We start from the raw sequence: 27,775 nt of genomic DNA on the forward strand, positions 1-27,775 counted from the left end.
TTTCAACTGACGAGATGCATAAGCAACAACTCGTCCCTCCTGCATAAGAATGCATCCTAACCCAAACTTGGATGCATCGCTAAAAATCACAAACAGCTTGTGTGGCTCCGGGAGTGCCAAAACAGGTGTTGTTGTCAATCTCCTCTTCAACTCTTTGAAACTTCTCTCGCATCTATTTGACCATACAAATTCAGTATTCTTCCTAATCAAAGCATTGAGAGGTCCAGATAGTCGAGAAAATCCTCCCTCAAATCTTCGATAATACCCAGCAAGTCCCAAGAAACTTCGTATCTCACTCACTGTTGAAGGGTGAGGCCACAACAAAACAGCTTCCACCTTGCTAGGATCTATGGCCACTCCCTCTCGGGAAATCACGTGTCCAAGAATCTTAATTTCTTCCAACCATAATTCACATTTACTTAGCTTAGCATAAACCCGATGTTCTCTTACCTTCCCAAGCGCCAGATGAAGGTGACAAGCATGCTCTTCCAAATCTCGTGAATAAATCAAAATGTCATCAAGGAACACCACCACAAATAAATCCAAATAAGGTCGAAACACCCGATTCATCAAAACCATAAAGGTGGCAGGGGCATTAGCTAACCCAAAAGACATCACTTTAAATTCATAATGCACATACCTCGTCCTAAAAACAGTCTTGTGCACATCCTTATCTCTTATTCTCAACTGGTAGTACCCCAATCTCAAGTCAATCTTCGAGAAGACAGCTGCTCCTTGAAACTGGTCAAACAAATCATCGATCCGAGGAAGAGGGTACTTATTCTTGATAGTCACCTTATTAAGTTCTCGACAGTCTATACACATCTTGAGAGTACCGACCTTCTTCCTGACAAATAAAACAGGCACTCCCCAAGGTGAAATACTAGGCTAAATAAATCTCTTATCAACCAGTTCTTGCAATTGAGTTTTAAACTCTCCTAACTCAGCCGGTGCCATACGGTATGGAGCCTTATGCACAAGAGCCACTCCAGGTTCCAAATCGCTAACAAATTCCATCTCGCGAACTGGAGGCAATCCGGGCAACTCATCCACGAACATGTCAGGAAATTCTTCCACAACTGGAATATGCATTAAAGACTTCTTCACAAATGGCTTAGACACCAATTGAACTAAAAATGCATCTGCTCCACAAGCTATGTCTCTCTTTGCTTGAATTACTGTTATAACTATTGGTCTCGCTTTCAACTTGCTTTCCACAAATTCCAAGTAGTCTCCTTTCGAAATTTGAAAATCGATTACCCGACTTCTACAATTAATGTTTGTAGAATACCGATGCATCCTAGCCATTCCCAGAATTATGTCAAACCCAAGCAACTTGAATACAATTAAATCGGCCTCAAGTGTCCTCCCACCAAAATCCAAAGGACAGCCTAAAGTGACTTTAGAGCACCACACAATCTCACCATTTGGAAGAGTCACTACCAAAGATTGTGATAAAGGCTTCGTGACTAGATTGCACATCCGTGCAAAAGTGGCAGACACAAAAGACTGAGATGCCCCAGAGTCAAATAAAGTATAGGCATAAAAATCATACAGACGAACTCTACTTGAGGCAAACACATACACCAGTGAAATTAAAAAAAAATCAACCCACACCAACATCAAATCCAAAGGTTAAACTAAATGCATACCAGTAATCACCCTGGCATCCAGAGTCTCTAGAGCCTCGTAATCAACATCTCTAGGAGTCACAGCATAGACCCGAGCTTGCAACAACTGCCTCTGGTTGTTCATCCCACCACATCAACCTCCTTGAGCTTGTTTAGGAAACTCACGAGCAAAGTGCCTTGGCTGGCCACATCTGAAATACTGGATCCCCCTCTGACCGCAGTTGCCGTCGTGGGCTCTATTACACCTATTACATACTGCGATCGAACCCTAGTCCTCCGCACAAATTTTTGTGGCGACCCAAAACTACTCTGCTCACCAACAAAACTCCGCCTCTTATGACCCAAATGGGAGCCTTCCGCAAAACTATTTTCACGTTCTGCAATAGTGGCCATATCCACCAACCTCTGAAAGTTTGAGATCTAGTGACAAGCTACTTGTCTGCATATCTCATGTTGCAGACCGTCTTAAAAATGTTCGGCTCACAACTCCTCAGAGGCAATGAGGTGGGTAGCAAATCGCTCGAGCTCCATAAATTTTTTGGCATATTGCTCAATAGTCATATCGCCTTGGACCAAGTTATTGAGTTCCCGTGCCTTCTGCCGTCTCACAAAAACAGGGAAGAAACGGTCATCGAACTTTTTCTTGAAGCGCTACAAAGACACAGCAGCAAAAGATCCCAACTCCATCTCTAGGAGTTGCTGCTTAGTCCTCCACCAGTTTGCTGGTTCACCTTGCAGCAGGAAACTCCCATACAACACCATATGGCCCTCCGTGCATCCTGTGGCGCCCCCAACCCCCCTTATATAAATACACGGGGATCGAGACGCCCGGATGGTGACAATACGGTCACACATCCCAACGAAATGTGCCCAAGTGTGTGCAACATACAAAGTGCACAACAAAATTAATAGCGGATAATATAATAGGTCAACTAAGTACCAGAAATTTAAATATAGCTATCCAAAATAATTTATCTTTAAAAATTTATACAGTCATCCCAAATATATTACAAAAGATAAATATATAAAAGACTAGGATAATAAATATCGATGCACGAGAGCAATCCCAGATCGCTCTCCCAATGGAGCCAAAGCCTAAGACTCATCATCCTCATCTGCATCAAAAGCTGTGATACCATAAAATGGTACCGCAGTTAAGTATAACCCAAATAACCACGTAATAAAAATACATTAAATGCGACCAACATGCATGCATAAAAAGAATATACATTTCTCTCAAAACATCATTTTCCTCGAAAATGATTATTTCCAACACACGCCAAAATCTCATTCGGTCCAAATTATCCGTAAAATATTTTCCCAGAAAAATGATTTACACGAATCCCAACCATTTATCGGACACTGTTGGCGGGACTTACAAGCGGGACTATACCACCATCCCTGCTTACCACAATCCCTACCGCGTGCACCGTAGGCGGGAATCACAGGCGGGATACAACCACCATCCCTACCGCGTGCACCGTAGGCGGGAATCACAAGCGGGACTCTACCACCGTCCCTACTTACCACCATCCCTACTACATGAACCGTAGGCGGGAATCACAGGCGAGACACAACCACCATCCCTGTTTACCACCATCCCTACTGCATGCACTGTAGGCGGGAATCGCAGGCGGGACTCTACCACCGTCCCTACTTACCACCATCCCTACAGTCTCTTTCCCTTTTTTCTCAAATCAATCAATCCAAACACTTCAACATATTCAAATCATTTCTCACACATGAAATCATAATTTTTCCAAATCACACATGCACATGAATGCAATACACAAAAACCCAGTTTTCTTTACAAACATGATCATGCATGAAATAATGATATGTACATGCACCAACACTGATCCATAACAATCAACAACCAATAACCAATTCAATCAAACTAACCAAACAACTCCAATCACAAATCCATCCAACTCCCGAACTCCTCGGACTCAGTCCGGCATGTCAAATAAACACAGTAAAATGAGTTAGTGCAAAAATACATTTAAATTACGAAAGTTCTTTGGAGAAATACTTACAGTGCAATATAGCAATTTTCGAAGGATCACGAAGTTGAAAAAGGCGACGTCTGAGCAACACCACAGTGTAAAATACACTGTGGCCGTGGGTCACAATTACCAACTTTTCAACGGGTACAAACGAAGACCCGAGATTGATTGGATAGGGCCTAGGGAGGTCGGTGAAGCAAGTGGTGGTGGTGGTTGGCCATGGGTGGCGGCGCAAGAGGTGTTTTAAGGCCAAAAATTCCCAAAACGAAAATGGAGTTGGATGTGCTTCCCCGGTGACGGATCGGAGGTGGGGTTGGGTCCATTGGGTTGCTAAGAGGTCGAGGATGAAGTGTTGAGAAGATGGTGGCCGGAGGTGGCGCGACGGCGGCGTTGGAGCGAAAGTGGCGCCGCGGCTTTGAAGGGCTGCTGGTGGTTAACGGCGACGCGAATGGAGGTGAGGTTGGTGGGGTGAGGTCGCCGGCTGCAGGGGAACACAATGGGGTGGGCGGTGAAGGCCACCGCCGGCTCACGGCGGCGTTGGCGTTGAAGGCGACGGACGGAGAGAGAGAGAGAGAGAGATCGCGCGGGAGAAGACCAGAAGAAGAAGAAAAAGGGAAAAAAGAAAAAGGAGAAAAGAAAAAAAAAAGAGAAAAAGGAAAAAATGTTAGGAAAGAAATGAGGTTCAATCCTCACATCTTGGGTCACAAAAATGATCCAACGGAAACAGTTTTAAAACAGCTAATGAAATAAAATATTTCAAACACAATGATTATAATTAAAATAATTAATTAAACCCGATAATAATTTAATTTAATTCGAGTAGAAATTTAAACAAACAACAATAATTAATTTAAGAAAGTGCTAAAAAAATAATTTTCGCAAACTAAAAATCATAAAAATAACCCAACTAAAATTTAATAATTATGAAGCAAGAGAAATAATTTTTGAATAAATAGAAAAAATCCTTCAGTAAAAATACACTAAAATACGGGATGTTACATCCTCCCCCCTTAAAATAAAATTTCGTCCTCGAAATTTGTAGAGCCAATCATCACGCCAGAACAGGATACCAGATGCAACCAGAACACACTTAATAGAATCACACAACCTCTAACACCCAACGAACATGGGTACCGCTTGTATAACTTTTTAAAAACCCAAGAATAAACCACACATGGCATCCATTACAAAAGGTAAGATTAGGCCCATACTTGCCATAACTCCAGCGTCCCCTGAGTCTCTGGAATCTCGTCGTCAGCACTACCAGGAGTCACTGCATTCATCCGAGCTTGAACTACTTGTCTCTGTTTAGTTCTACCAGCTTGATGACCACCCTGATTCCCTTGGGTCCGACTAGGGCACTCACGATAAAAGTGTCCCGTTTGGCCACACTCAAAACACTGGTTCCTACCCTGACGGAACTCACCCTCGTGAGCTCTGTTACATCTGCCACAAACTGGAGCTCGGCCCCCCATACGTATACTGGTGGCTGCCTGCACTCGGGCCCCAGTCCTTTGCACAAACTTTTGTGGCGACTCGGAGCTGCTCCCTTCACCATCAACGTTAAGTCGTTTCTTACCCGGAGGGGAGCCTACCACAACACCTCACTCTTGCTCAGCAATAGAGGCCACATCGACCAACCTCTGAAAGTTCTGGATTTCCAGGCATGCGACCTGCCTGCGGATTTGAGGGCGCAACCCTTCTTGGAAACGTTCAGCCCGCATCTCTTCAGTAGCAATGAGGTGAGGAGCGAACCGTCCAAGCTCCATAAATTTCCTTGCATACTGCTCGACAGTCATGTCTCCTTGAACTAAATTATTGAACTCCCGAGCCATTTACCATCTCACCGAAACAAGGAAGAATCGGTCATCAAATTCTTTCTTAAAACGCTGCCAAGACACAGCAACCAAGGATCCCAACTCCATTTCTAAGAGTGACCGCTTGGTCTCCCACCAATTTGCCGCTTCACCTTACAGCATATAGCTTCCATATAATACCCTCTGGGCCTCAGTCCATCCACACACTTCAACGTTCTTTCCAGATCTTGAATCCACCTTCTAGCCCATAATGGATCCTCTTCACCAGTAAAGGCAGGGGTCCTATGCGCTAAGAAGCGCTCATAGGTGCACCCGGCCTGCATTGCCCTGTACTGTTCTCCTTGCTGTGGCCGAAAATTCTGTTGGAGGAACTCCATCATCCTATTTAATGCCCTAGCCATGGCGTAGTTCCCATCACCCCTTGGTAACTCATCTTCGGGCACATCAGTTGGCCTTCTTGGTCTCACCATTCTTCCTGTCAAGAGTAATTCTCAACCCCGCTTAATTTCCCAAACAATTCAAACACGATCCAAGCAAAATAAAATAAATTTCTGTAAATAAAATAACTTACGACCAGATGAATAAAATCAATGAAGTAGTTCACAATAAGATAATTAAAACAATAAAATAACCTACCAAAAATAAAACAAATAAGATAAACAACATACAATAAAATAAATAAACAAGCAAATTAGTATACAATAAAATAAATAAGGTTATTTAACATAAAAAAAGAAATAACCATAAACTCATAATATAAAATAATTAATTTAACTTACAACACTTACAAAATTATTTTAAAATAAGAAAATAATTTCTGGTACTATCCTAAGGGACATATGGTTTTATCCAGTGCCGAACTGCTCTGATACCACCTGTCGCGCCCCCAACCCCTCTTATATAAATACACAGGGATCAAGACCCCCGGATGGTGACAACACGGTCACGCATCCCAACGAAATGTGCCCAAGTGTGTGCACGAGAGCAATCCCAGATCGCTCTCCCAATGAAGCCAAAGCCTAAGACTCATCATCCTCATCTGCATCAAAAGCTGCGATACCATAAAACGGTACCGCAAGTAAGTATAACCCAAATAACTACGTAATAAAAATACATTAAATGCGACCAACATGTATGCATAAAAAGAATATACATTTCTCTCAAAACATCATTTTCCCCGAAAATGATTATTTCCAACAAACGCCAAAATCTCATTCGGTCCAAATTATCCGTAAAATATTTTCCCAGAAAAATGATTTACACGAATCCCAACCATTTATCGGACACTTTAGGCAGGACTCACAGGCGGGACTATACCACCATCCCTGCTTACCAGCATCCCTACCGCGTGCACCGTAGGTGGGAATCACAGGCGGGACACAACCACCATCCCTGCTTACCACCATCCCTACCGCGTGCACCGTAGGCGGGAATCACAGGAGGGACTCTACCACCGTCCCTGCTTACCACCATCCCTACTGCATGCACCGTAGGCGGGAATCACAGGAGGGACACAACCACCATCCCTATTTACCACCATCCCTACTGCATGCACCGTAGGCGGGAATCACAGGCGGGACACAACCACCATCCCTACTGCATGCATCGTAGGCAGGAATCGCAGGCGGGACTCTACCACCGTCCCTGCTTACCACCATCCCTACAGTCTCTTTCCCTTTTTTCTCAAATCAATCAATCCAAACACTTCAACATATTCAAATCATTTCTCACACATGAAATCATAATTTTTCCAAATCACACATGCACATGAATGCAATACACGAAAACCCAATTTTCTTTACAAACATGATCATGCATGAAATAATGATATGTACATGCACCAACACTGATCCATAACAATCAACAACCAATAACCAATTCAATCAAACCAACCAAACAACTCCAATCACAAATCCATCTGACTCCCGAACTCCTCGGACTCAGTCCGGCATGTCAAATAAACATAATGAAATGAGTTAGTACAAAAATACATTTAAATTACCAAAGTTCTTTGGAGAAATACTTACAGTGCAATATATCAATTTCCGAAGGATCACGAAATTGAAAAAGGCGACATCTGAGCAACACCACAGTGTAAAATACACTGTGGCCGTGGGTCACAATTACCAACTTTTCAACGGGTGCAAACGAAGACCCGAGATTGATAGGGTAGGGTGGTTGGCCGTGGGTGGCGGCGCAAGAGGTGTTTTAAGGCCAAAAATACCCAAAACGAAAATGGAGTTGGATGTGCTTCACCGGTGACGGATTGGAGGTGGGGTTGGGTCCATTGGGTTGCTAAGAGGTTGAGGATGAAGTGGTGAGAAGATGTTGGCCGGAGGTGGCGCGACGGTAGCGCTGGAGCGAAAGTGGCACCGCGGCTTTGAAGGGCTGCTGGTGTTTAACGGCGGGGCGAATGGAGGTGAGGTCGCCGGCTGCAGGGGAACACAATGGGGTGGGATGGTGGCCAATCACCTACCAATGCTGGGCTACCGGCGCTAATGTGGAAGAGAGAGAGAGAGAGAGAGAGAGAGAGAGAGAGAGAGAGAGAGAGAGAGAGAGAGAGAGAGAGAGAGAGAGAGAGCGCGGGAGAAGACCAGAAGAAGAAGAAAAAAGAAAAAAAAAAGAAAAGAAAGAAAAAGGAAAAAGGGAAAAAGGAGAAAAGAAAAGAAAAAAAAAAAGAGAAAAAGAAAGAAATGAGGTTCAATCCTCACATCTTAGGTCACAAAAATGATCCAACAGAAACGGTTTTAAAACAGCTAGTGAAATAAAATATTTCAAACACAATGATTATAATTAAAATAATTAATTAAACCCGATAATAATTTAATTTAATTCGAGTAGAAATTTAAACAAACAACAATAATTAATTTAAGAAAGCGCTAAAAAAATAATTTTCGCAAACTAAAAATCATAAAAATAACCCAACTAAAATTTTATAATTATGAAGCAAGAGAAATAATTTTTGAATAAATAGAAAAAATCCTTCAGTAAAAATACACTAAAATACGGGGTGTTACACATCCACATACTTCAAATGTCCTTTCAAGGTGTTCAATCCACCTTCTAGCCCGAAGTGGATCCTCTTCACCAGTAAAGGTACGAGTCCTATGCACTAGGAAGCGCCCGTAGGTGCACCCGGCTTGAACTGCTCTATTTGGATCTCTTTGCGACGGTCAAAAATTCTGTTGGAGGAACTCCGTCATCCGATTTAACGCCCTTGCCATGGCGTAATTCCCATCGCCTCTCGGTAATTCATCCTCGGGCTCATTGGTTGGCCTTCTTGGTCTTACCATCTTCCTTTCATAGAGCAACCTTTAACCCACTTAAAACTTAGGACAAAATCAAACACAACCAAATGTAAAATAAAAGGTACAATAAAATAATACAACATATATTAAAATAGAAATAAACCCATAATATGACATAATTTAAATAAATAATTTCAATTTACAAGTTCAAAAAATTTCTGGTACCTCAACTAAGGGACATGTGGTTTTACTCAAAGCCGAACGGCTTTGAAAACACCTGTGGCACCTTCGACCCCCATGTACGGAAACTTGACAATCGAGACGCCCGAATGATGACAACACGGTCACGCATCCCATCGATAATGCCAAGTGTGTGTACAAGCAACATTGTACAGTGAATAACGTAGCGGATAGTTTAAGTAAGTCGACTAAGTACCAGAATTGTTTAATAAAAATTTACATAGTAAAATGTTTAAAAAGTGTTGTACAGTTATCCCTAAAAAATATAATACAAGTACAAATATATAAACGAGTGATCCCATATCACTCTTCTGGCAAAGTCGAGTCCTCAGGCTCACCCTCAGCATCATCTGCAACAAAATCTACGTTACCATAAAACGGTACTGTAGGTAAGTAATAATCCAAACAACCATTGAGAATAAAAATGCTTTAATGCAACCAACAATTATGCATGCATATGATGAAATATGCATTAGACCCAAAACAACATTTTCCCTGAAAATTAATATTTTCCAACGCACACCAAAATCCCATCTTTTTGGCCCGAAATATTTCCATTAAACATTTTCCCATCATTTTTCCAGAAAATGGACCAAATTAATAATCCACAATTTTCCCAGAAAATGGTCCAATGTCCATATTAACCGTATGCACCATGATCTCCCCTAAGGATCATCCGCACACCCTGGCTCCCTTCGTCATACCACGGGTAACGACTATGCGAGTGACTTCATAACGAGCGCTGCCCAGTTCCGCGCCTAGCGCGTTCGTGGCCAATCATCCTCTAGCCCCGGCCAGCAGAGGGGGCCACAGAGTCGGCACGAGAACGTTACCATCCAGTCTGATCCTGTTGTTGCCCAACGACAACTCAAGGGATGTCACTTAGTATATTCCGCTCTCGAGTGACTAGAAGTGCTCCACCGAGATAATGCCCCATCTCGACTTGAGGTCGTGATACACACGAACCCAAAAACCATTTCTCATATGAAAACCCTTTTTTCAAATACACATGAACATGCGTGCAAATATGCAATGTACATGATACGACACAACATCCAACAGCCAACAAATCACAACATAGTCCAGTCATGCAAACAACTACATCCTCCAATCCAACCGACCCCTTTACTCCTCGAACTCAGTTCGGCACAACCAACCAATTCACAGTAAAAATGGGTTAGTGCAAAAATATATTTAAACCACAAAAGTTCTTTGGAAAAATACTTACAGTGCTATAATATAATTTTCAAAGGATCACGGAGGTGCTAGAAGTGGCAACACTGCAATGAAACAGTGAGAAAATGCACAAGGTCTTGGGTCTCAAAATGCTAGATTTTGAACGGAGACAAACGAAGACTTGAGATTACTAGGGAAGGGCTTAGGGATGTTGGTGAAGCTAATGGTGGTGGTGGTTGGCTGTGGGTCGCAGCGTAGGCGATGGTTGTAGTCCAAAAAGCTCAAATCGGAAATGGAGAAGGATGGACTACACCGGAGGCGGATCAGAGCTGAGGATGGGTGGGCTAGGTAGCTAGGGAGTCGCCAGTGACGTGGTGAAGAAGGGGTGGCCAATGGTGGCATGAAAATTGCATGCGACCACAAAGGGTTTCGCGGCTTGAAGCCGTGCGTGGGGGCTCACGGCGAAGCGAGAGAAGCTGGAAACTGGGGGGTTGAGGTCGCCGGCCATTGGGGAGACGGTTGGGAGGGGTAGTGATGGCAATGGGTGGAGCACATCAGCACTGTGGAGGACTACGCATAGACGGCGGAGAAAGGAAGAAGTCACGTGCGGGAGAAGAGAGAGAGAGGATAAAAAGAAATAAAGAGAAGAAGAAAAGAAAAAGAGCAAAAAGAAAAAAAAAAGTGAGGGAAAGAAATGAGGTCCAATCCTTACATCTTGGGTCATAAAAATGATCTAACGAAAAAAATTTCAAAACAACAAGTTAAATAAAATAATTTAAACATAGCGATTAAATGAAAATAAAATAATTAAATCCAACAATAAACTAATTTAAAATAAAGATCAATTTAAATGCATAACAATAATTAATTTTAAGAAAGCATATCAAAATAAATTTCACAACTTAAAAATCATAAAAAATAAACCAAAGAAAGATCTGATAAACATAAAACAAGAGAACCAATATTTAAATTAATAAAAATAACTATTTAATTAAAATACACCAAAATACGGGATGTTACAATCCCTTCCAACCTAAATAGCAATAAAGGCTTTACATGTTTGATTATGGTATTTCAATGATGAAGTATCTTTTTTTTTGGATGACATAACAAAACCTTACCACAATAATCGCATGTGGCTTTGGGCTCATTGGGATCCTTGACGTCGTCAATATTAGTAAAGTGTTGTCATACATCTGATTTGCCCCATTTTCTTGTGATATGAGGGCAAATATAGGCAGAGAGCTGTCCAAAATTGGAGGCAGAGTCTGTAACGCCCTGGTCCCGCAGGGATCAAGGGGAATACTACAATATAAGTTACTCCCTATAACTTAAAACTCACAATTCATCAATATAGTTAGATTCCAAAATATAAAGTCATCAGAATACTACAAAATTTCTTAATAAAATCTGCCACCTCTCAGAAATCTTCAATGAGTAATCCACTATGCTTAAATAATCATCTCACTGATGCTCCATAATCTCGATCCTTAGTTGGATTATTCAAAATCATCTGAAAATATATATGGAGATAAAGAGTGAGTTATCAACAACTCGGTAAGCAGAGGACATATACTAGTGTGTAAATATGAGCATTTTCACAGAGTTCAAAATGCAGAAACAAAACATTTCAGTATCAATATGCAAATCTCAAAAATACATATTATCAGAAAAATCAAAGCGACTTTTCAAATATTTCATATTCAGAAACCAACTTTTCATATTCAAAGACTCATTTGGCACAACATGACTGAACATCTTCGTCTTATCATATCATATCAGAACAGAGACCATGTTTAACCCCCGTAGTAGGGTTGTGCATCCTGCGGAAAGCCAAGCAGAACATAAATCACCATGTTACCAAAGCGATTGCACTCAGAACAGAAAGCCACTATTATATCCCGTGGCGGGTCAAAGGTTACTATCGTATCCCGTGACAGGGCTAGAGGTCACTATTGTATCCCGTGACAGGGCCAAATGTCACTATTATCTCCCGTGACAGGGTCAGAGGTCACTATTATATCCCGTGACAGGTCCAGAGGTCACTATTATCTCCCGTGACAGGGCCAGTGGTCACTATTGTATCCCATGACAGGGCCACATATCAGAGCAAACAGAATCAAAATCTCCATATCATAATTAGAGTCAGAGCAGAATCAGAAAGTCATGCCAAAGGTTTTTCAGATGCCACATCATAACAAATTATAGAACATCTTTAGAACAGAATAAAATCAGATCACAAAACATAATTTATGCACAAAAATTCATATTCGCTCTCTTTTTCAAAGTTCAAAAACAGAATGTCAAAAATAAACCTATGTCTACACCAGTCATGACAGAAAATATTTTTTTCTTAAACAGAATATCATGAGTAATGCAGAACAAATATATGAGATTGTTTTCAGCTTTTTTTCATAGCAAAACATGCACATTTTCCAAAAAGGATCTCAGTTCATTTTATTTTATGCAAAGTCTAGCATAGGAATCCCGCTTACCTGGACTTCTTAACTTATTCAGAAATTCTCCACAATAGTACTGAATAATTGTCACTCGTTACCTATAAAAAATTCATGTAACTTAAATAAATCTCCAGTGAACAAATAAATCTCAGATTACACCTGAAGTACCTATTTTAATTCCTCAATATTTAAAATTTCATAACCTTAAATATCCTCATTCTCTAAATTTCTTTGATAATACTCAACATTTAAGGTAAGTACTAGTAAAAATTTCGTTAAAAAATAATAAACAAATAGCTTTAATCATAATTTAAATGTTTTAAAAATAAATTACACAGTTACTAAAATAATTTGCTACCAAAAGTACAATTTGAAAATCCTATTTATTTTTTGTAAAATTTCTTATACTTCCCACATAAACCATGTAAAAACAGATTTAATACAAACAAAATTTCAAATTGAAACCATCTAATAATAAGGGCAAAACTATAATTTCATATCTAAATAATATGTAGTGAAGGGTATTAAAGTAATTTCATTCCATTCTTTGAGAACCAATCAAAATGGCAAAACCTGCGTAAAACACAAAACATGCATGGCAGGGCTTACCCAAGGAGGAAATTCAAGCGGCAGCGTGCGACATAGCGGTGGTGATCTCGGCGGAGCACTGGAAGAGAGAGAGAGAGACGAGTGAGAGAAAAACCTCTCGTAGAACAAGAGAGAGACGGAGAGAGAGAACGGAACAATGGCGAGGAGGCCGTGACACTTTGTGAGCTTACCAGTAGGGTCGCGGCGTGATAGGAGTGGTGTGGAGTGACCGTCGGAGTTCTCTGTGCCGGGGGAAACGACGTGCAGGCGTTGGCATCATGTGTGGTGGCTTTGAACGACAATGGCACCAATTGAGCGTTGCTCTGTTTTCGGGGGCTAAAACAAGGGAGTTTTCGGTTCATTATGTAGGTGGTTGTCGTCGGCAATATGGTGATGGTGCAGTGGTGTATGGCAGAGGAGGGGAGCTTCAATGATGGTCTAGTGGAGGTGGCACACGGCGAGGTGGAGCTGCGAATTAGTGGAGATGCAGTGTGCACGAGTTGTCGGTTTTACCTGGAGATGGTGGTGGCGGTGCGAAGTAGTTTGCTACGAACGTACAAGGATGTAGGCTACGACATGGCGATGGTTGAGGCTTACGTTTGCGTGGTCTGGGCCGCGGCGTCACAGAAAATACAACCGTGTTGTGTTATGGCTTGGCCCGCGGTTGGGGTGTTGCATGACTTGGGGTGAGAGAATCCGTGGGGATGGAGGCTGAGGAGGGCAGCAACTATGTTTCGGCTGTGGGAAAACAAGAGGAGAGGGAAAAAAAACAGTTAAACTAGGTTTTTGTCGATAGATGAAGAACGTGTGCAAATATATGTGATGTGAAAACCCTAGAGAGATGAGGGAGACGTGCGTGCGGACGGAAATTGAGTCGTGTGTGTGCATGGAGTGGATAAAAATACACTGGAGACATGTATGATCATGCATGCCGTGGACGAGAGAAAGACTTAGGGGTAAAAAAAAAATAGACAAAGAATAAAACATGCGGAAGTTAACGTGTGAATGAACATAATAAAATAAAATAGAATAAACTGAAACAAAATAAATAAATAAATAAAAAATTGAGCTTAGTTGAATCCGAGTGTTACAAAGTGCATAGTAACAGTAGGTTCTATAAGTTTCAATTGCGGTGTGAGATAAAGCAATAGCATAAGATTCTATTTTTTTGTTTTTTTTAATGGGCCAGTTTAAAGCAAGAGCTAGCAGAAGGCTGAAACTTGAGTTTCAATACTGCCTTTAACTAATATTTTTAATTCTTCAACTCGTAACAAATGAATGTATAATTGAGAACAATAAAAAACATCTTTAATTCCAAATTTGTCAAGAAATGATAAGCTTACTAATGCATTTTTCGATGAAGTTTAGACTATTGCAGCTCATACATTTTCCAACGAAAATTCTCCTCGTGAATTTCATTTTTTTTTTCTTTGGACAAGGAATAACTAATACTATTTACAACAACACAAATTCCTAGAAGCAAAACTTGACCAACCAAAACTTGAACTTAGCACAAAATACTTTTCAGCTATATATTTCTCTCTTAATTCAAACCATTATATATAGTACTTTTCAGCTATCTCATCTCACTTTTCAATTTTATATATTTTTTGACAACCAAATGTTTGACTTCCACAAACAATCCCTATTCAACGAGCAATTCCAAACAATATAAAATATGCAGCTCTTGAATCAAATCCAGACAGGATGGATTACTGTGGTCAAGGTTCAACATGTAATCTTCCACGCACAGAAGCAAAAACAGTACGAAGACACGGAGAGGTGGAGAAACTGTAATACTAACATGTTAGTGCGGATAAATAAACTGTGGGAAGCAAGTAATGCAGTGAACTTTTAATTTGTATGTAAGAATGTATTTCTAGAAGGGAAAATGTTTCTAAATTATAGAATGGAAAGGCAAGTAATGTTTATAAATTTTTTATATAAGAATGTATTTACAGAAGATTTTTTATTTTTTTTTTCTAAATTACAGAGTGGGAAGTCTAGAAAGTATTTAAACAATAAAGGAATGCTAATACATCAGGCAGAGATTTCAAACTGTCTTCCTTAATGGTTTTCAAGTTGAAATAATCTCGACGCATTCCCTCTGTGGTCTCGTATCACCTAGACCTATAGACACTATACAGTCCTTAAGAAACAACTGATAATACGATTTAGCACTTTTTTTACGCAATAGTTCCTCCGTGCCATATGAGCACTACAGACCAAGACTAGTACTAGTACTAGTGCTGTTAGGCACCTTAGTTTCCACAAATGGAAGGACAAATCGATATATATATATATATATCTATAATACATGTTGGTTTAATGGTGTCTTTTGCTGGATGTTGGTTTAATGTTAGTTTCCACGAATGAAAGCTTTATGTGCTTTAACTTCACAAAATGGTCCTGCTTTAAGGCATAACATCAACGGTTTTTTTCCCAATGTTTTTCCCCTCATTCCAATATATTTGAAACAGACTAATAGACTAGTATAGTTATCCTAGAACTGGGGCTGTCAGTTGTGTCGAGTTGGATTGTGTCGTATATGAATCAATTCTAACCCATTTCATAGAATTAAACGAGTTATGTTCGTCATCAAACTTGTATCAAATTTCCAAAGTTGTAACAACAATTGTCAATTTTGAATATCGGATGTGAAATGATTTAGTAGTGTTGGTTGCAACCACTACAAGGGGAATCACCTTTCCCGGCGATTCATTTAATTTGCTGGAAAGACCAATAAAATCGCCGCCTATCACCTTTCCCAGCGATTTATAAATCGCTATAGGTTCACCGGTATTAAAGCCCCACTTTTAATCTACTCCAACAGAAGCCAAAAATCGTCGGCGAAATATTTTCTTTACCGGCGATTTTTTTCCGCCACAAATAGTATATTTTATCGCCGCAATTGTAGGATACGAGTCAGTTGTTAATCGTTAGGAAAGATTAATTCTAGCGATTTAATATTGTTGCTAAAAGTAAGAAAATCGCCGAAAATATACTTTACCAGCGATTTTATGAAATCGCCGCAATTGACTAAATGGTTTTGAAATAATAATTGCGGCGATTAAAATGCACTGGTATAAATCAATACCAGCGATTTAAAAATCGCTGCAATTGAGTTATTGGTTTTGTGAACTCAATTGTAGCGATCATAACATCGCTGGTATTGGATTACCTACGGCGAATTATAGTCGTCGCGAAAAATAAAACAGATCGCCGCTAATTCTGAGATCTATTCCAATAGCTAATGATAATAGAGTAAATAACTTGAAGTGTAGGCTTTGAAAATTCTGTGAGAAATTAAAGTACCTAATCATCTCTCTGAAAAGCATGACATCCAGAACAATCCTTGAGCGACTGCCTAGCAAATACAAAGTTTTTTTTTATCCAAGTATCATACAAGATTATGAAGATATTGAAATTTCATACCATGCAGCTCATCCCACATAAACTCATCTACAAAAAAGACAACACCCTAGCACACAAGGAATATATAGATGATAACATGTTTTAAACATTTAGCACATAATCTTTTCTTTTTATAATTGAACATTTAGCACAACAGAAGAATATATTGTAATGAAATATATTAAGTCATCATATTAGTGAAATAATTCCAACCCAACAAGAAGAATATATTTCCATTCAAGAGAGTAGTTGAATGATTTGTTGCTTACTGCAAATTATTACCTAATGGCTTTGCTATTCTATTTTTATCGAACTAAAATCCATTTAGTACTTTCTGTAGAACTTAAATTTCATGGGCATGAAGAAATGAGGAATGTATATTCTTTGGATCTTCTTTAAACAGATCCCAAGATTTAATCTGGATTAATTTAACTTACAAAGTTGGTTCATTAAAATTCTCTCTTATGTTTGTTAGATAATTCCACATATCAAGATCCTGTTGACTAGAGTTTTTATGAAATATTGAAGAGTTGATAATACAAGTGCCCGAGAGCCAAATGATTTATCTTACTAAGATTATTGCATTATGCTTTCATGATTATTATTTGGTTCAGTATTTGGTAGCGTAGACTTGATTTGATGTTATGTAACTATAGAAATTTTTGTTATCGTTAGTTTCTGGACTTATTTGCTTATGATGACATTTTTTATAAGTAAGAATAAAACTCTATTGATGGAAAAAGATGTAGCCGAAGTACCTCATGACATTTTACTTTTTTTTTTTTTTTTATAGGAACATGACACTTTACTTGATACTCATTATATGCTTATTTTTCAATGGTTGCAACAAAACGGAGTTTCATTGTCTGGTGCAGTTGTAGAAGTTTCCTTAGCACTTCAATTCCCTAAGCAGTTTTATTAACACAGTTTGCACAAGAAATGAAAATTTCCTTAGCACTTCAATTCTCCAAACTTCTTACCCTATTATTTACCTAGCTAGGTCGAGTGCACGCAAAATAATGTGTTTATCCTTAATGATCCTAGTACTTGTTCTGTTTTTCCTTGCATGCTTTCCTCTAAACAAATCAAAAGAAGATCTAGGAAAGCAATGAAGGAAATAAAGTGAGAAGCTAGATCTTTTTAATTTACACTATATGGCCACAACTACATTATACATACACAAACACATGGGAGACACATGGAGAAACACAATTCCACGACAATATCAGTCATCACTTGCTATCAACAACTTGAGTAAAATGGGAGATACAAAATCTGTAAACAGTTAAGAATTTCTCCAAACTAATTAAGAATTTCGCTTAATTTGAGATAAAAGCTACTTTCCAAAATACTGCTCTATTCTAGGTTGGCTTACGGCATTGAAGGGGAGGCAATGGAGCATGGGGGTGGTCCTGCGATCGTGGAGGATGGTGGCTAGACTTGTACGAGGAGCTTGTGCAAGATCTATGAGGAGGAGAGAAGATCGATGGTGACAGAAAGGGAAAGCTTCGGTGGAGGGGCTGTGGACCCTTGCGGGGTAGCTACGTCGGTATATGGAAGTGGTGTGGTGGCTGAGGACGCGACAGCACAGGGAACCCGAGGGAGAAAGGAGTTCGATCGTGAAGAGCGAGAGAGAACTGTGGGAGAGAGAAACCGCAAGGGAGGGGCTTGGCTGGGTTCGCCAGCGACGGTGGAGGTGGACAATGATGGTGGGTCGATGGCGGCTTGCAGTAGCTACTGCGTGGAGGCATGAAGAGTGGGAATCGGTGGAGAATAGGGATTGGGAAGAGACGGGAGTGGGGAGGAGACGGTTGGAGGGAATTAGACGAATGAGGGGAAAACGCGGGGTTTTTAATTTTATTAGTTTTTTCTGGAGCTACAAATTCACCTTTAATAAGAAAATTACTTTTGCAGCGACGATATTCGCTGGGAAAAGTATCTAAAGTGATGATTTTTAAATCGTCGAAAAATAAGCAAGAAACTCTCCCTCCGCATTCGTCAACTTTGCACTGAAATTCAGCGGCGATTTGATAATCGCCGCAAATAAGTACTTTTAGCGGCAATTTTTTTTTTGCGATGATCTTAAAATCGTTGGAAAAAGTCTAATTTCTTGTAGTGTACAGTCGAGTTGTAGGGCTAATGATTGATGAGAATCTTATATTAATGGCCCCATGCGGGTTCTATTTAAGCCCGGAAGAACTGATTCTCGAAAGTGGGTGGACCCATAATCTGTAACACCCCATCCCCGAAGGTCCAGAGAGTTAACTCATATTACCTGATAATCAACTCCAACATTGCTAATACACTCCCAAAAGCTCCAAATCAAGCATAAACACTTCAAATTTAATTAACCACAAACTCATATGTCAAATCCTCAATACAGTAACCACAAGAAAATATCAACTTCTCTACGCTCACTTAAACTCACATTTCAACAATATAATTAACAAAAATCACCAATACTCATCGAAAACTTTCTATTCTTAGTCCACTATTCTTAAGTCATCTCACCTAATGCTTCATAGTCTTGATCCTCAGCTGAAAAATCCAAAATCATCTGAAAATATTGTGAAGATAAAAGGGGTGAGTTATCAACAACTCAGTAAGTAGAGAATATATGCTAGTATGTAAACATGAGCATTTTCACAAAGTTCAGAATGCAGAAACAAAACATTTCAATTCTCAATATGCATATCTCAAAAATACATATTATCAGAAATCTAGAGCGATATTTCAAACATTTCATACTCAGAAACAACTACTTTTCATATTCAAAGACTCCTTTAGCACAACATGACTGAACATCTTCATCTTATTCTATCATATAAGAACAGAGGCCATGTTTAACCCCCGTGGTAGAGTTGTGCATTCTGTGGAAAGCCAAGTAGAACATAAATCACCATGAATATCAAAATGATTGCACTCAGAACAGAAATCCACTATTATATCCCGTGGTAGGGCCTGAGGTCACTATTGTATCCCGTGACAGGGCCAGAGGTCACTATTGTATCTTGTGACAGGGCCAAAGGTTACTATTATATCCCGTGACAGGGCCACATATCAGAGCAAAACAGATTCAGAATCAGAATCAGAGTCAGAACAAAATCAGAAAGTCACGCCAAAAGTTTTTTAGATGCCAAATCATATCGAAATAGAGTACTGAAATTCAGATCATTTCACGTTTTCCAAAATAGATTCAGAACATCTTCACGTCACATGCAAATTTATCAAACTTTCATATTCACTCATTTTCTTCACAGTTCAGAAACAGAATGTCAAAAATAAGCTCATGTCTACACCAGTCATACTAGAAAATATCTTATTCTTATACAGAATTTTATGAGTAATGAAGAACAAATAATTAAAGTCGTTTCAAATTTCTTTTCATAATAAAACATGCATATTTTTTTTAAAATGACCTCAATTCATTTTATTTTTATGCAAAGTCTAGCATAGGAACCCCACTTATCTGAACTTCTTAGTACTTAACACAAAGTTTAAGATGAAAAGTGGACTTATCAAAGGTACCTGTTGACCAATAGCAATTGCTCACGCTCGTGATCTTTGAATGCTTTTCCTTAATTCTCAATCCATCCAGTTCCACAGCCACTTCTTGAATAATCTCACATGTGTGCATTTAATATTACTCATGCAAGTCCCAATCGCCCATCTTGGGGCTGTTAGGAAATATGTTTTGAGAAAATTAAGAATTTTTAAGGGAATTTTTTTTAAAACAAAGACTAATGGAAAAATTAACATGTTCTTTTTTTTTTTGTGCTTAATCATCTTTGGATAAAATGTGGTTTTTTTTCTTGAAGTATAAATTCTTTTACCACCAAGCATGCACAAATATTTAAGTTACATTAATTAATCTACCCATAATTCACAAATAAAAACTTAGAACACATGATGAAAGGATCCTCAAAGCACACACCTAATTGAGCAGTACTAGACTTGCTCACTCTTACGTACAAAAGCTCCCAATAATACAAAGCAGACCATGAGAGAAAAATTTTTACATACAAAAAGATCTATATGGAGATAACTTAAACACTGCGTGCAAAGAGACCAAAATCAACCATCATCCGTTGACTTAGAGGAACATGCTACCTGATTGTGGCTTAAAGGAAAAATGGATTATCTGCCATCATTTGTCGGTGTTAGTGCTTGATTTCCCATGCTATCAATGGTACTTTTGGAAGAATAACCAGTGCTAACATCGATGCTTGAAGAGTGTGTGGACGGATGAAGAAAATACTCACTCCCGTTATCTGTGTTGTGATTAACTTTCTTTCCTTGAATGTTTTTCCTTAATTCTCAATCCATCCAGTTCGACTGCCACTTCTTTCATAGTAGGCCTATCGTCTCCTTTAACACTAAGGCTTCTTTTTGCAACATTAGCAACTTTTTTTAGTTCCTCAGCATTACTCCCATTGCAGATGTGATCATCAAGAATTTCCAATAGGCGATCCTCTTCTACCATAGAAACAAAATACGTTGCCAAATTTCTCTCACTTTCAGGCCTAACAAAAGAAATTACTTTCTTACTTGTCAATAATTCTGCTAAAACAACACCAAAACTATAGACATCACTTTTTTCCGTCAAATGGCTAGTACGGAAGTATTCTGGATCCAAATACCCAAACGTTCCTTGCACCAACGTAGTTAATTGTGTCTGATCCAGAGGAACAAGTCTTGAAGCTCCAAAGTCTGATACTTTTGCTGTGTGGTTACCATCCAAAAGTATATTTGCAGTTTTCACATCTCTATGTATAATTGGCATAGAAGCTTCACAATGTAAATATGCAAGGGCTCCTGCAGTTTCTGCAGCTATCTTCAAACGCTTGTCCCATGAGAGTAAGGATGACCGACTTTTATCATGAATATGGTCAGAAAGTGTCCCATTTGTGATGAACTCATAGACTAGTAAGGGAACTTCTGTTTCCAAACAACAACCTAGCAATTTGACAACATTCCGATGGTTGATCTGAGTAAGCACAACTACCTCGTTTATGAATTGCTCTATTTGACTTTGATCACCAATTTTGGACTTTTTAATAGCAACCACTTTGTTATTTGGCAACACTCCTTTGTAAACAGTTCCATAACCTCCTTGACCAAGGATATTACTTTTGTTGTAATTGTCGGTTGCCTTTTTAAGTTCTCCTGCACTATAGATTTTTGTTGTATCCATAGATCCAGTGTGATGTTGGAGTCGTTGCTGTAACATTAAGCCCCCATTTTGCTGAAACCACTTCTCTTTGAGTTTAATGAGTTTTCTTTTCTTGAGTCCCCAATATACCCAGGAGGTTCCCACAAGAAGCACTAAGAGGCTTATGCTGACACCTGTATTTGCATATTCAAAGTTATAAAATACACTTCGGCCAATTAGCTAGAAAGTTTCGTATCTCTATCGAGAAGGTTACGAACCTAATATGTATTATATTAAGATCATGAGTCAACCAAGATTTGAAATACATGAATGTTTGTCAAGCAAATGATCTACGCAGTACTGGGAAAGTATATAATTAGTGATTCCATAATATTGTAGCTTTCAAAGTAGAAATCAGTGAGCGCGCTTGGGAAATAAAATTCTTATAAATGTACGTACGTACGTACCCAATGCAATGCTGATGATCTTATTATTAGATTGGCCAACTATAGGCCTACAATCTGTTCCGTTTATCCTCCCATCGCCTTCGTATCCCTTGGGACAAGTACATGAGTAATTTCCATCAGTATTGATGCATGTTGTAGTGGCATTGCAAGCTAGTTTCCAATTGCCCAGGTTGCACTCATCAATATCTGAAACACAGTAAATATATATAGCCGGCCGTCACAAGAAATTTCAATGTCTCCATACAAAATTAAAAAAAAAAAAAAAATTATGCGGATGTAATTAAGACCACTTGAAATGTGTTGTACCAAAAACTACGATTAGGAATAATAAGACTTAGATAAAGGATGGCATCATTTACCTTGGCAACTATCATCTTGTCCATCAGGAAGGTATGGGTTCCCGTGATAACCTGAGGAGCATTTGCAACGATAACCAGGGCCGTTGGTGGAATCGTAACAATAACTATGCGTTGCCTTACATGCATAGCTTGTCTTATTTTTCTTAGCATCTTTGCATGTCTTATTTCCAATTGCCCAATCAAGCACCACGGGTACAGTCGTCCTATTATTTAAGTTTCTGAAATCTAAGGAGGAAAATTTGTATGCTTGTTCATCCACTATAAAGCCGTAACCACATTGCTGTTTGCCACCAGGTAAGGTGTCGTTGTTCAAGCTCCGAACGTTCAAAATATACCCCGTTGCTCCTTTTGGGATAGAAGTCTGGCAGCAGCCAATGCCAGAGCAAGACCCGTTAACCACGTTGAAATTTTGGTCACAGAGTGATAAGCATCCAGTGGTGAAGCCCTTCTGTCCCTCTGAACCTTGAATATACGAATAAATATCACAACCAACAGCAGTGATCTTGTTTCTCGTTTCGGAGATGCGAAAACTTGACAAATTAAGCAAGGCAGAGATGCGTGTGTAGTCCACAGTACTTGGCAAGCAAGAACTATATCTAAGCCTACCGCAAGATGATACAGCTGGCTTATTACGATTCTTTGCATTAGCAGTAATTGGATTATAACGTTTGCAGAGGAAGGCTATGCGGTTTGAGACTCGGAGTTCACCTTTTGGTACTGATATGTCCACAACAGATAAATCAACGTCCAGAAATGGTTTTGGAGGAGAGAACGTGTGGTTACACGTGATGAGAAAAGGTTTGTCAAGGTAACAGCCCTCGCTTGTTCCAAACGGGTAGGGGATTTCTACTTCTCCACACATACGTTCGCAGTTTGAGTTCGGAATAGATGCTGCTGTTGCTGCTAAAATTACGAACCCAAGTAGCAGTAGTTGCAGAAGCTTTCCACGCAAATCCATGGCTTTCTTTTCCGGGACTCTGCTGTTTGCGCTGTATACAACTGTAAATGATCTCCTCTGTAGGAGTGAATTAGGTACCATTAGCGAGACTTGGGATGAGTACTTAGAGTTCTCATCCAACGCAAAAACGCAAGAAATACATGTGTCCATACAAGCATCTTGAAATATATGAATACATATATTAATAATGATTTAATAGCCAAGTATATTGTACAAGCAATTGGAACTTGAAAGCCAGCCCACATAAAGGCACCGAGCTTTCTTAAGATCTCTAACCAGAGAGCCTAGACAGACATAATTAACATATGATATAGAGACTAATGGCGAAGAGTACTAAGAAGGAGCGGCCTGTACGTACATCGAACAAAACATATATAGCAAAGCAAACAGACCATGCATGTACATTAATACATAAAACCAAATCAGGATAACACAGTACTAAGACAACAGCATAACTCCATTAATTATAGCAGCATTAACACATGATTAATTGGACGTACGTAGCAACATGATTAATTGGATGATAATTGGGAAAGAACAAACATGCAGCTCGAGTTGTAGATCATGAGATCACCAGAAACAAATAAAAACACAGGCAGTTATACACGTTAGACACAGAAAGGAAGCTGCCAAAAACTCCAAGGAACAGTTCAGTTTCAAATACAGTTTTAATTAGTCTCCATTTTCAGGGAAAATTATCTGAGAAGAAGATGGGTTTCTTGATAGTAGGTCTATGAATACGCATTGCCATAGAATTATTAGCCACTTCCTTCAGCTGCCTCGCTTTCTCTTGATCATTTGCTCTACGTACGCCTTTCTTAAGAACTTGAAACAATATATATTCTTCTTTAAAGAAGAAAGATATACATACATAGACTTGTGGTCTCCTCTATCGAATACCAAGTTATGTTTTTTTTCCCTCTTGGTACGTTCGTGGTTCTAGCTAATGGGGCCGACGGCCATTCCAAATTAAGCTATAGATCTTTTTACGCACGTCAAATTATTTTCTAGACATTATTCAAATACAAACATTTTCAAACCAATAATTACAAGTTTCTCAAACTTTCATAACAAAATCCAAAAGACCTTTCAAGTTTTTTAAATATCAAAACAAAATTAATATTTTAACAATATTTGAACTTTATAATATTTTTTATTCAATTTTTTCTCACTCATTTTTCAAAATTTAATAAATACTTAATTCAAACTATCTCATTACTATTTACAATTCATTTTACTAGCTACTACTTACAAAATTTTCAACACATCTCATTCTCCAAGCATCTATTAATGTTTTACATTTGATGCTATTAATTATCAATAATATGGCACATTATATCATCTAATTATAAAAATTAGAAACAAAAAAACCCTGTGACATAATTATATATGAGTTTTGCTACACAACCTCCATCACATTCCACACTTTACATTTTTTAAAATTTTTAAATTTTTTAATATTTTTTTAAATTTTTTTTTTGAGTTTTTTCTTTTTAAATTATTTCAAATTTTCTATTTATTATTTATATAATAAATATTTGATAAAAGAAAAAAATAATAAAAACTAAAAAAAAAATGTAAAATGTGAAGTATGAGGAAGTTGTGAAGATTTATTCATTGATTATATATAGTTTGAACAGTTAAAACTAAATTATTAAGAGTCAACCTAATTTTAATTCATTAGTACTAGTATTAATATTAGAGATCTCTAGACATTTGTGTAGCTGGTAGCTGGAAAGTGCCTTTCTTCCACTGTGGACAAGTGTGAAGGGACTTCTTGACGTTTCTAATTATTGGAAACCACGTGGAAAAAGGGGGAAAAATAACAGAAAATGAAAACACGGGTCCAAAATGCAAAATAAGCTCAAAAAGAGAAAGCTAATTCCCCAAATAATTGTAGACTATAATTGTAGACTATAAAGTAAATGAAATATTTTTTTTTGACCCCAGAGGTTTGCAAAAGCTAGCAAAATAAACTCAAAAAGAGAAGCTAATTCCCCAAATAATTCATGTGGAGTACTATAAAGTAAATGCAATTAACTAAGCAATATTTAAGGTGAAGCCAATACACATTTATACTCCAATTATGGAATGTTTTATTCTTTATGTCTCAAATTATCAAAATTAAAAAATATAGCCTTTAATTATACGTATCGAACTTCAGCCGCTAAGAACATCAATAAAAAAAAAATGTGAGGTGTACACATTAATGGCGGTCGAGTAGAAGCAATAACGATATATTAGTATTAATTAATAATCTCGAGTATAAAGTGTAAAAATTAAGCAATAACGAAAATAGAGAAATTAAGCAATTGATGATCAAAAAAATTAAAGATATATTATCCAAAGATAAAAGTAGTAAAAAAAAAAAAAAATGAATGCCGTCATGTTAGGTACGTATAAGTAAGCAGAGCAAAAGATACCCACAAGTACTCTGCTTACTTTGTGCTGCAGACAGCTTTAAATGGCCTCTTCTCTGTAGAAGTCAATTAGGTATAACGTAGCTTTAGCGAGACTAATTAGGATGAGTTAGAGTTTTTATTCAACGCAAAACAGCAAGAAATATGAATCAATACAAGCAGCTTGAGTTTTCTTTACATGGTTCGTTAAGAAACATGATATATAAATAGCGAAGTAAACAGGTCATGTACATTAATCCATAAAACCAGAACAGTCCATTCACCGGCACCAAATGAGAATATGTAACATATGAACAGTACAACATCATAACTCAAGTATAGTATGCAGCACCACAAACAAGCAGCAACATGATTAATTGGATGGAAATTGGGAAAGAACAACCGTATGGCGTTGACAAAATACATGCTGCTCGAGTTGTAGAAGAGAGAAACAAATAAAAACAGCCAGCTATAATTGCGTTAGACACAGAGAAGGGAATTCCTGCCAAAAACTGAAAGGAACACTGTTCCGAATAGAGTTTTAATTAGCCTTTAGGTTTGTTATTTTTATGTCCATTTTCAGGGAAGTAAAAGTCATTTTCTTTCTTGAGCAGTAAAGGGAAAATTAAATTGCATGAGAAGAAGATAGCTAGGTTCCTTGATAGTAGATCTATGAACCTCACCTCTCCCACTTGAGCACAATAGGATTATTAGCGGCCACTTCCTTCAGCTGTCCCGCTTTCCCTTCATTTGCTCTACCTTTCTTAAGAACTTTGAAACAATCTATTTTTTTTTAAAGAAGAAAGAGATACATATATAGACTTGTCTGATCCTCTATCGAACCAAGTTAAGTGTTTTTTAGTCTTGGTTCAACAAAATATTATTTCTTATACAAAAGAAAAAAAAAAAGTAGGAAGGAGTCAAGAAAGAAAGCAATGATTTTAACTTTAGAAAATCAAAACATTCCCCAATCCCATCATATCTTGACTTTTTGAAAACAAGATAACGCAAAGATAAATATCTCATATAAATAAGCTTATAAATGGACATGATATAATATAATACATTAAATTTATTTTATAATAAAAATAATTTTACAATCTAAGATACCATATTAATTTATGAGTTTATTTTTATAAAATTTCTTTATAATTTAAATATCTCTTTTTGAATAAAAAAAGTATATGAATCCTAAAAATAATTGTAAAATAATTGTAAATTGTTGTGTTGATATGAGTTCTATTTGGTTGTATATTTTTCTTATATTTTTGGTCTTCCAACTATTTATCTTTAACTTTCTAGGAAGAGAAATGTTTGGCCTTGTTATAAGAAATTTACTCAATTATATAAGTTTCGTCTGCATAGAGATCCAACATATCGCATTAAACCATATATATCTTTCAATTATAAAATATCAATTTTACATGTCAATTTGTAAGAACTGTTTGCTAATTGCTGCATATGGAACTTACTCTAATTTTCTGTGTTTTCAAATAACATAATTATCGACTCCAAGGGGTGGTGTAATAGTTTTGTAGCGAGCCATGTAAACCAGATGTGTTGGGCTTGAAAATTCTCTGCATTCACTGTCTTTGAGCCATCGGACTAAGAAATTTCTTTATCCATCATATATAAGATAAGCTGGGATTATCTTTTCTCAATATCTCAATTACCGAAAAACACAGAGGGAGAGATAGAAATGAACCTACCGAAAAAAAATGCAAAAATAATTTCACAAGTCAACTGCCTTTTAAAGTCGTGTTTTGTAATTTGTCTTGTAATTCCCCTTCTTGAGGTTATTCAAAATATTTCTGTAAGATTAATCAACTAGAAGGAATCATTAATTTTTATTATATAAAAA

General features: G+C 38.1%; 1 protein-coding gene across 4 annotated transcripts; it reads right to left on the reverse strand.

Annotated features, from left to right (window-relative positions):
• Positions 1 to 19,090: 19,090 nt before the first annotated feature.
• On the reverse strand, positions 19,091 to 26,814 carry LOC108981953 (wall-associated receptor kinase 2-like). Of its 4 annotated transcripts, none has more exons than XR_001994640.2 (4): positions 22,558 to 24,142; positions 22,199 to 22,384; positions 20,690 to 21,925; positions 19,091 to 19,136 (listed from the first exon to the last, which is right to left on the reverse strand). XR_001994640.2 is itself a non-coding variant. In XM_035690548.1 (4 exons), the coding sequence occupies exons 2-4, from the start codon at positions 23,513 to 23,515 to the stop codon at positions 20,862 to 20,864; spliced, it is 2,208 nt and encodes a 735-aa protein (XP_035546441.1). In that variant the 5' UTR covers positions 23,516 to 23,556; positions 26,598 to 26,814; the 3' UTR covers positions 20,428 to 20,861. The 4 variants fall into 4 exon arrangements, 3 of the variants coding, with proteins under 3 accessions (XP_035546441.1, XP_035546440.1, XP_018808756.1); XM_035690548.1 differs by lacking the exon at positions 19,091 to 19,136 and adding an exon at positions 26,598 to 26,814 and having other exon boundaries at positions 20,428 to 21,925; positions 22,558 to 23,556; XM_035690547.1 differs by lacking the exon at positions 19,091 to 19,136 and adding an exon at positions 26,598 to 26,814 and having other exon boundaries at positions 20,428 to 21,925; positions 22,558 to 23,572.
• Between the last annotated feature and the right edge of the window lie 961 nt (positions 26,815 to 27,775).

Source organism: Juglans regia, chromosome 6 (assembly GCF_001411555.2).
Source record: "Juglans regia cultivar Chandler chromosome 6, Walnut 2.0, whole genome shotgun sequence".
NCBI lineage: Eukaryota > Viridiplantae > Streptophyta > Magnoliopsida > Fagales > Juglandaceae > Juglans > Juglans regia.

Excerpts from the sequence above, each read along its gene's own strand:
- LOC108981953 (XM_018953211.2), bottom strand. The coding sequence starts at position 23,665 with ATGGACACATGTATTTCTTGCGTTTTTGCGTTGGATGAGAACTCTAAG. Across the intron at positions 22,385-22,557 it reads ACAAGATGATAGTTGCCAAG|ATATTGATGAGTGCAACCTG; the intron begins GTAAATGATGCC and ends ACTGTGTTTCAG. Across the intron at positions 21,926-22,198 it reads GATCATCAGCATTGCATTGG|GTGTCAGCATAAGCCTCTTA; the intron begins GTACGTACGTAC and ends ATGCAAATACAG.